The following is an 11,051-nucleotide window of genomic DNA, read 5'->3' on the forward strand; positions in this document are numbered from 1 at the left end:
TTGTAAAAGTTATTGGCTATTCTAATGAGGTCCCCAATTATACCTGCTTTACGAGATTGTTGCCCTATTATGCTCATAAGATTGTACATGACTAAACTTCTAGTTGCTCAGAAAGATAATTAACAGCATCACCACATTCCTAGTATTTTTTATGAACTGGGATTGTTATTTTCTTTTTGAAGTTTTAAAAACTTCAACCATTTGACTAGATGCATTACCTTATGTCAGAATAACAGATAGCTAACTGATATCATATTACATGTCTACACATCTCTGAGTTTCACTTAACATATGTACTCTTTTTTAAACCTCATTTAATCTTTAGTTGTGTGAAATCTACTGTGATGATCATTCCCATTTTACAGATGTGAAAACAGACAAGATAAGAAAACCACTGGGGATGCCTGGGTGGCTCAGTCAATTAAGCATTGGACTCTTGATTTCAGCTCAGGTCATGATATCAGGGTCATGAGATTGAGCCCAGTGTTGGGCTCTTGGGCTCCTGCTAGGTGTGCTGCCTGTTTGAGATTGTCTCTCTCCCCCCCTGTCAGTCCCTCTCTCCTCACCTGTACATGCACTCACTCTTTCTCTCTCTCTTTCTCTCTCAAATAAGTAAATAAATCTGAAAGAAAGGAAGAAAGGAAGAAAGAAAGGGGAGGGAAGAGAGAAAGAAAGGAAGAAAGAAAGAAAATCACTAAAGATCAGATAGTGTGTGCTATATCCAGGGTTCATCCCAAGTCTTATGGTTCCAATGCTTGTGCACTAGACCTCTACATTTTGTGGAATATAAAAATCAAAGAGGCCACATCTTGGAGCCACAAAGTACTTAAGAGAAAACACGAGAAAAGCAATATGAACAAAGTTCCACCAGTGGCCAAGAGTGTAGGCTTTGGTATAAAATAACTTGCGTCTAAATCCTAGTTTTGCTTTTTTTTGCCTGAGGAAACCAAGATTTGTGATTTAATCTCTTTTAGTTTTGGTTTCCACATCTATTGTAGGGACATATTATCATCACCTTTGTAAGAATTAAAGCCCTTCATATCTGTGTAATATGCTTAGTATAGAAGCATAATATTCAAGGTAATCATTATTGCCAGTTGTTAATATTCATCTCAAAACAAAGGTCTTCATAACTACTTTTGCTCAAGCTCCTTTCCTTGAGAGGAGAAAATGAAAAAAGAGGACAATCAATTTTCTATCTGGTAACTGGTCCCAGTCTTATGAGTCAAAGGACAATTATACGGGTCACTGAGAGCTGAAAAGACACCCCAAGGGCATTTTACCAAGAGGCTGCTTCTTTTGGCTCTCCCAGGATAAAAATATGGTCCCTTCTGTTTCTTTTATGTCCCTGCTGTTCCTTTTATTCACCAGATCTTGCGGTTGGGTGTAGATCTATGGTAAGACATGTAATTATATAAAACAGTTCTAGAAGTTTCCCTTAATGATGATTATTGTATTGTGTAATATAAACCACAGTCATGATATCTATTATCTATTTATCTCTCCCTCTTTCATCTTTCTCTATAAATCATGAACTCCATTTGATGTTGTCATATATTTGAGAATTTCATTTATTGTTACTCATCTACTTTTTTCTATTTCTTTTGTGATTTTTATTTTTAATGACCTATGTGACACTATTTACATCTGTGCTGACTTTATGCCCTGCTGTAATTACAGTCTCAGTTATTCAACTGTCCTTTAGACAGCAACCTGCACAATGTCTACAAATGAACTTCCAGACAGCTAGGTATTCAGTATGGCATGTCTACTAAAACTGGATCCTGAATTGCCACCATCTTTCCTAATAGTTAAAGAAAATAATTGAAGAAGTATGTATGGGTCTATATATGCATTCCACTGGCAAAGTTTTGATGATTTAGAAAGCAGTCGTGAGAGGAGAGGAAAGCACTGAAACAAGATGATTGCACAGTATTCTTGCAAGCTGCCAGCTTGAACAGATGAAGCCTTCATGGCAGATAAATTCCACAAATAAACAGGAACACCACATGAAGTCTGGAAGTTCCTGCTGATGTTGGTGTCAAATTTTGACATGCAGTAACACTGCTGACTCCTGATCTCTCTTCCTTTGGTGTTTTCTTTTTTTGCAGGCCATCAAATCTTCTTCTGGACCAAAGCAACGTCGACATCACTACCTTCCGCACAACAGGTGACTGGCTTAATGGTGTCCGGACAGCACAGGGCAAGGAAATCTTCACAGGCGTGGAGTACAGTTCTTGTGACACCATAGCCAAGATTTCCACAGAGTAAGAGAAAAATTTTAAGACTGAATGATTCTGAAATTTCTGCTGGACATACATGTTTTGAATTAATGAGCTATATATGTTAGCTGAACCTCTGAGGTTCTTACGTCCTCTGTAACTGCTAATCTGAGTCCTGGGTCTCTTTGTCAAGGACATCTTCTAGATTTATGTGTGTTGATGTCTTTTCTCCCTCACCATAGCTCCCTGCAATAGGTGTGTTTATTGAATTATGACCTTTCTCAGATAGACCAACAGATACATACCCACTCCCAGCCCCAATGACCCAAGTTCTTAGTTCAAGACATAAGAAAACATAGCATGATGATTAAAGCATTCCTGCATTTGTGATTTTCTGTTATTTATAACAAAGCCCAACCTCTATAGAAGAGGAAAATTAAGGACTAATTGGATAAGCTGGCATATAGGGAAACACATTAAAGTCTAAAAGTAGTTTCACAAATACTAAATAATTGTATATCATCACCTATTATTGACTGTCTAGCCTGTGAAGGGTATCGTGTTAGAAATTGAAGTTATAAATATGTTTAAGACATAATACTATTTTCCTTAAAAGGCTTATAGTCAGATTGGAAAGACAGGATATGCATAATTCGTATGCATTAATTAGTGTTAATTTATGGTGTCATGTGTAAAAGTCAAATATCAAGTATAACATGCTGTGCTTCTTAGGGATTTTTGCTAATAAGAATTCTTTGATATAATAAGAATTCTTTGAACACATGGGTCTAAGGCAAAGAGGGTTTATAAAGAATTAATTGAATCCAATATATAATCAATAAAATTAGTCCTCATTCATAGGATATGGTAATTAGGAAGTGGAAACGGAAGAGCCAAAAGCCATATTCTCCATCTCTCTGTGAAAGAAAACCAATTTAATAGACTTCCTAATGTAACTGCATTGTTTTTCTTTTTTTGCATAGTGACTTTTTTTTTTTGCATTTCCATGCACAAGTTCCTTTAGTCTTATCCTTGCTATTCTATATCTTAATATTCAAATGTTGAATACTTAAAGATTTTAATTGTCACCCTGTTGGTCATTTAAACAAAGTCACTGTGGAGAGCAACAGATTAGATGTCAAAAAGGAGTGTACAGTGTAATTAATAGAGATACAAGTGCCTAGCAAATAGGTAAAGCTTACCATGTATGATAGAGAATTCCAATCGGAAACACAGAAGTTCACAAAAAGATCTTTGGGAAGGGAATATTCCTATTGAAGGAGAATTTGCTCTTAGAAAATAAACCCACTCCAGTCCACTTGACACATGTTGGCTTTTCTGTATGAAGTGGAATGTAATGTTTATTGAATAGACTTCTGAGTCAATCAACAATACCATTTGAGTTTCTGTGGTAGTCATTTTGATCAGACACAGTCTCAGGATATATTAATGTATTTAAATATTTTTATAAATTCTTATTTTAGTAATGTAAACAATTAGGGTTATGCTCTACAAGACACCTGCTTCAGAGCACAGAGGCATAGCAAAGAACAAACACAAAGTTGGACATTTCTGCACCATTGCCAGATTTCCAAAGACAAAGGTATACAAATGTTTATTCTCCATCAAATATCAACACTCAGAGCTTTTAGATAATGAAAAAGCATGCTAGAGTGGATTAGCAGAGCACTGTTAATATGATTAACTGCTAGCTCACAGTTTAAATAGAGTCAGATGTTGGGAGCTGTGAATGTGGTAATAAGGCTATTTGCTTAAAACGATGAAGTAGTGGCATTTGCTCTACTTCCAAGTTTGGGATGTGTTTGTCTCCACACTCCATTGTTGGACAGTGAGCTCTTTTTGGCTGTTGAAAATATTTTAACTTGTTATTATTTGAATGACCTGTGAATGTACATGGAAGTTGAAAGCTGACTTTTCCTGGGAGACTCTGCTCTTTCAGATTTGTCCTTCACACTAAGCCAGATGGTTCCACATCTCTCTACTTCAATCCCCACAATGTTCTTTCTCCTGTCCTATCTCCTTAATGCAGGGACAATGTAGAATTAACATCTATTGACCTAAAACTCCTTGAAAATAATTGTCTTATGGATCTCTGCGATGTGCTGTCCTTCATGCTCCTAGTTTATATAACAAAAATGAAAATGTATTAAAAAATACATAATACACAATATGGGGAAATTGAATGAGGCAACATATTTACCTCAAATGCTATAAAATATTTAACTTGGTATTTCATCCTACCTTTTGCAGTCTTGGGCTTTTTGTTTAAATGTGATTCTTTTGTGTCATCCAGACTCAATTCAGAAATGATTCTCTTGACAAAATAACTCTAGAGATTCTTTTCAAATAGGACAGAATGCTTAAAAAAGGATATTGAGTTTCTTTTTTTTCTTCTCTCCAGACCTTCAAATTACAGGAAAAGGGTCAATAGAGCTTCATATCCAAGTAAATAATTATCTATTTCAGTTAGTGTAGGGACTTCCTTGACACACAAACTGATCAAGTTATCTAATATTCAAATGAAATCCAGAAAATATGCAATTTTGTTCAGTCAAAATAACACGTTTTAAAATATTATTGCCTAGCCTACGATGGATTTAGGGAGGTTAATGTGAAATGGGAAGAGAGAACGAGAAAGGGCAAGAGTGCTTACAGAAACTGGAGAGAGCATTGAGTGTGTGCAATGAATATTAGGCAGATTAATTGCTACAGGTCATTATCCTGCACCCTTGGATGCCATTCTCACAGTGTCATCACCTATCTTTTGCCTTTGAAGTGCCAGCCAGATAGCTTATTAACCTCTGGTCTCAGTCTTGAGCTGCTCTTTAGACTTGAACTTTTCCACTGCTCTTCTGAATAGGGTAGTCAAAATGAGATAAGCACGTGGGAATGTTATTTAGACTACAGGAGCTGATGTTTGCAACTATTTTGGACTTGGCAGGCTGGTGGGTAGGAGACACGTTGGCAGGGTAGGGAGGCTAGAGGAGACATAAAAATCTAAGCTAAGGTATAACCTAAAGAAATAATTACTTTATATTTTTTTGAAGAAGCCTTTGCATTGAATATATACAAAATTATGTATTATTTATTTACATTGGGTTCAGGCACAGAATCTGAAATAGTTTTATGCAAGAGATTTCTTGAGGAGTGTGTTTAAGACATACATCTATTAAAAAAAAAAGTGATGAGGGGGAAAAAAGGGACAATGGGCTGAAGAACACTTGTCCCTTCCTATTGGAACAAGAGTCATAGAGCTGGGCAAGTCATGAAAGTATAATATAGAATTGGAAGAAAGATGAGAGGAGAAATACAAAAAGATTGAGGATCTATTGATTTGTACAAATATATTTATATCTCCCTGTTTTCTGTCTGTAAATTTCTATAGTTAAGGATAATTGGGGAAATGCTTTTTATTCATTTAAAAGATAGATCCATGGTTATATAAAGAAGCAAACCCCCATACAACACATATTCTCAGAAGCAGGGATCAACATATGTAAATAGCCTATGTTACTCTAAGGGAGAGTTTCATTATCCACAGTTACACAGAGCGGCAAGTCTGGTGTCACCATATCTACCCACTAGCCTTCCTGGTGAAGCAAGGCTGCTGGAGGAAACTCAGAGCAGACTCAGACAAGATACAAGCTATACATTGAGAATTTATCAGCCCCTTGAATGGTAGCAGGAAGGTAAGAGCAGGTCATCAGAATTTCATTCCCAGCCTAGGTGATAGGAATACAACCCCATCTTGATTAATTTTCTGTAGCAGATGCATAAATATCATGTAGATTGCTTCTAAAATGGTTATCCAGTGTCCACTTGTACACCTTTGTTGCTTGGGAACCCATTTTTTAAGAAATCAATCGGTCCATTTCTGTGTAATTAAACTCCCAATTTTTCTTTCTTTTCTTTATGATCAAAATGAAAGAGGCCCTTCTGTATGTTTCTGTGTGTGTGCACATACTTGAATGCGTATTTTTCCTTCTGGCCATTCTCAGTTAGCCTGGCACTCCTTGCTAAGTGATACTTTACTCCTCTATGGCTTTCCCCAGGTAAACGTATTTTAGTCTATTTGTTCATCCTTCATTAAGTAGATATTGAGCCACTACTAAATGATAGCCATTGTTCAAGGTGTGGTTGATAAACAGAGGACAAAACCGACAGGAATCCCTGTTCACATGGAATTCACCTTCTTATGGGACAAGACAGAGAATAAAGAAAATAAATCAGAAGGAAAGGCAATAAGCTGTTTGGTGATAAATGCTTTAGAAGAAAATGAAACAAGGAAAGAAAATAGGAAATGCAGGTATGAGTGCAAGAGGTTTTGCAATATTAAATAGGAAGGTCAGTTAAGGAGTTCTGAGAGGGCTATGTTTGAGTTAAGACCTGAAAGAGGTGAATTTTTGAACAAATACTTGAATCAAGGTAATTTAATTAATCATTTGCACATGCTTAGCTAAGTCTCTCCCACACCCAAATGAAATTCCTTTTGTTCTTAAAATCTTTATTTTTGCATCCACAATAAAAAAAATCTCTATTTTTAATGCCTGGTTTCTAGGTTTCTAAGTTTAAACTATTTTAAGTTAAATATTTTTGATAAATGGAAATAGATCCTAGTAACTGCTTCTACTTGGAAAGGAATTTATACTATAAAGAAATTGTTTCAGTTGTCTATGGCTATATAACTAACTACCTCAAAACCACAATTTTATTGTATATCACGATGTCATCAGTTATGAATTTGGGCAGAGCTCAGATGGGTGATTCTTCTACCTAATGTTGGTGTTGACTGAAGCATTCCTCTAACATGAATCTGGTCTAGTCCAGACGGCTACATAGCTGGCAGTGTAGACTAAATGCTTACACATGGTTTCTCCAATGTCATAGTCTCAAGCTAGTCAGACTTACATGGCATCTCAGGGCCCAGTGATGGTGTCTCAAAACACAAATGGAATATTATAGTTTCTTGAGACCTGAACATGGAAACTGATTACAGTGTTACTTCCAACATGCTCTTGCAGTAAAAATAATCCCCAAGCTAGCCCAGATATAAGGAAACTGGATATTGACCCACAAAGAATGTATCATCTATATTAGTTTCCTAGGACTGCCATAATAAATTACCACAAACTTATTATCTTAAACTACAGAAATTTATTTTCTCACAGTTCCTGGAGGCCAGAATTTGGAAATCGAGGCACTGCAGGTCCATACATGATCCAAAATGTCTGGAGTGGGGGAATCTTTCTTTGCCTCTTCTGGCTTCTGGTATATTCTAACATTCCTTGGTTTGCAGCAACATAACTCCACAATCTCTGCCTCCATCTTTACATGGCCTTCTTGTCTGTGTCACTTTGTGTCTAAATATAGTCTCTTTGGATTCAGAGCCCACCTTATGTAGTACAATCTCATCTCCATCCTTGTCTTGATTATATCTGCAAAGACTCCATTTCCAAGTAAGGTCACATGGTGAGGTTCCAGTTGGACAGAAGTTTTAAGGGGACACAAGTCAATCCATTAAACCATCTATTCTTTCATAATGATGGAGTGGAATGATCAGGATAGAGTACATGGATGATGCAAAAATCAGAAAATTAGATTCAAAGCACTGGGATATATGATTGTGCAAGCTTTGTTGACTGAAAATCTTCTGCTTATATACCATCCAGGAAACCAGGATTCTCACCACACATTTTCTTCTTTTTTTACAGTGACATGAAAAAGGTTGGAGTCACTGTGGTTGGTCCACAGAAGAAAATCATCAGTAGCATTAAAGCTCTAGAAACACAATCAAAAAACAGTCCAGTCCCAGTGTAAAGTGTAATTTCTGGAAGAAAGTGGTGGCTGTGGAAGACCTAGTATCATTCTACAGACAGATGATAATGCTGGAGATGCTGGTGGCAATTCCAAGCCCAATAAGACACTCAGATATGAATACAAATGCCTTAACATGGAATTGAAAGACTCTTTATTTTCCCCTATCATTTAGTGGATGGGAGGGGGGTGTATTTTGTTTCGTAATTGCTTTTTTATATTAGTTGATGGGTTAAATTAAAATTCTTCAGCGTGGAATGATGAAGAACTAGCATAGAGCCATTGATCATAAACTGATTATCATAAAAGCTGAACAAGTGTAATAACAAAATGAACATGGTGGCTCTGTTTACTAATAGCCACAAAAGAAAAGACTTGTGATATTTTTATACACAGAAGAAATCTGTAACAGGTATTTTGTTTCTTTAAAAGCAAGCAAAATAGAGGAGTTTATACCTCAAACTATCTGGCCATATATACTACCTTTTTCATTGTATTTTTCTCTTTTATCTGTTAAAAGCATTTAGAAATGAAGTTTGTAGTTGTTTTAAGTACTATACATTTTTAATTGTTAGCTTCTGAAGTATTACCATGTAAAAATGTGTCTTAATTTTGAAGAAAAGTACATATTTATTTTCTTTTGAATTGTTTTTATTATTTTCTATTTATAGCATGATGATTTAATTTGGATTTGTTACAGCCAAGTGCCAAATGTTCTTTAAAATTGTCAGCAGTAAGAAACATGGTAAACTAGACATGGGGAATGATGGGTTTCTTTCCAGATTTTCTGAACCATCCACTTCTATGTACCTATATCTATATATAAAAAGAAAGAAACCGAACCCCTTCCCTGTTCGTACATTACTTAAATCTCAGTTTGAATTATCCTATCCATTTTTGTCTCTCCATTTATTACAAACTGTATGCTCCTAATTTAGTGTAATATACTGGCTTGTATGTAATGGATTCTCAATGACATACCTGCCCTGCTCTGGTGCTTAGGAGACCATCAACTCCCTCCATTAGTAAAGGAGCTACATTGGAGCTCCTGAGTAGAGAATAGCTACACTGGAAAAAATTGGAATCCTATTTAGATTGCTGCATTAATTGGCAACAAAGCCTAGAGGCCAATGCATGAGTTAAAAAAAATCACTTGCTGACTGGCTTTGAAATGTCACTTAATATCTTTGCTTAAACTTGTTGAACTATTTATAGGGAATAATGAAAACTAAACTACTCATCTGTGTCACTGGGGTTTAGTTAATTTAATTAAACACTGTGAACATCAATAGCAGGTGTTATTATCTTTAAGAGTCTTCCACTGAAATGCACCTGTTGTAATTTTGGTGTATAACTTAGAAGCATTGAACTTCTCTGCATTTGTTGAGCATCTGATTTTCACACGAGCTGGTTATCTAGCAAATGACTCAAAAACCTGTAGACAATGGAGAGATCTCTCATTGCAGGAACTTAGATTTACTATTCCATAAGGGCCAAATATGAGTGTACTCAGTAATATTTGAAAAGGTATACCTGATGGAGATCTAGCGACTAATATATTGTGAAGCAACATTTTAGTTCTATCTATATTCTTTCTAACGCTGATAGGATCATGTTATGGGAATAGACATGAGAAATGCATACGTCACAAGAATTGGATGAATAAATCAAAGCTGCAACCCTTATGTTCTTATGCACAATGGAACACTATTCATCTTACAGTCACAGATCAAAATTCACAAGTGCTAATCTGTTGTAAATTTAGTGTAATAAAGCTTAGGTTGTGTTCCTTCATGTATGAGATTATTTCTTAGATTTCTGCAATACTCCTTATAGTAAAATCATCCTACTAGAATTCTGTATTGGATATATAAGAGCATGAACTTTTTAAAAAGATATATGCGGTTATGAAATTAATTACAAATTTCACTTAAGCCTGCTAGAAGCAGCTAAAAGACATTTTTTTCTTTCTTTTTTTTTATTTTTTTGTAAATCAGATATTTTTGTGTGTTTTGGAATGTTCATCAAGACTTAAATCTGGCTTCAATCTCATTTTTTCCCATACTAGCATTTACTTTCTTAGGTACTATTCTGAGAATACTCAAAATCTGTGCATTTCATGAATTAATAGAAGTTGAGACTTGCTAGATCTATTTCACTTCTTTTGGCTGTGGTTTCCATTTGAAAGTAGAGATTGTATACACAGTATATTGCTCTTCATTTTTTTCCACTATTTTTCTATCTGACCTCTTATAAATTTACTTTACATGCTTTTGACTCTGTACATATGTAAACATAACAGTGTACGATTCTTAACTGTGGAGTAGAGGTACTAGAATGCTGATGGCCATCTCTTTGTATAGGACCTGCATTGACTTTCAATAAACATGAAAACACACTTCTTCACAATGTTATGTACCATATTATCTGTTTTGTATCTTAAATTTGATTTACATATATTATTTATTTCTGGTAACTCACGCAGTTTATGCTGTGCTAAGTATCAATTAAGCCATGTATAAATGTGATATGATTGGCAATATGTATTTACTTTAAACTTGTATTTTCAAAAATTACACATTTAGTTTATATCGTACAATGTAGATGGCCTCTTACTAATGTAAAATGATTTGTAGTGGAAACATTTATATTTTTATAATAAACATAATGAAAATATTTTTTACAGATTGGAATACAGAAGTGGTCTTTGAAGCTTTTTTAAACATTATAAGATATGTGCTTATTTAAATAGCAAAATAATGAAATTTATATAAGCCATAAAGAATGTGCTTCTGTTTCTTTTTTCTCCAGTAGTGAGGAATGTTCATGTTATATAATCCATTTTGTTGTCTAAATCTCATTATCAATAAGCTAGAAAAAATAAGAAGTAAGTATTACCTTTATCATTAAAAAACACAACTTTATTCGGCAAATATATTTTGATTATAAGTAACGAAAAAACAGATTAGCTTAAGGAGAAAGAGAATTTTGAGC

At 35.0% G+C, this 11,051-nt stretch overlaps 1 protein-coding gene across 2 annotated transcripts in view; it reads left to right on the plus strand.

Annotated features, from left to right (window-relative positions):
• The window catches only part of EPHA3 (EPH receptor A3), a 378,318-nt gene extending 368,833 nt beyond the window's left edge, over window positions 1-9,485 (plus strand). For both annotated transcript variants that reach the window (XM_047722433.1, XM_047722443.1), the window contains exons 16-17: window positions 2,112-2,267; window positions 7,955-9,485. In XM_047722433.1, the coding sequence (XP_047578389.1) occupies window positions 2,112-2,267; window positions 7,955-8,060 (262 nt within the window). In that variant the 3' untranslated portion in view covers window positions 8,061-9,485. The remainder of the gene's footprint in view (window positions 1-2,111; window positions 2,268-7,954) is intronic.
• Window positions 9,486-11,051: the final 1,566 nt, after the last annotated feature.

This window comes from Lutra lutra, chromosome 1 (assembly GCF_902655055.1).
Source record: "Lutra lutra chromosome 1, mLutLut1.2, whole genome shotgun sequence".
Lineage (NCBI taxonomy): Eukaryota > Metazoa > Chordata > Mammalia > Carnivora > Mustelidae > Lutra > Lutra lutra.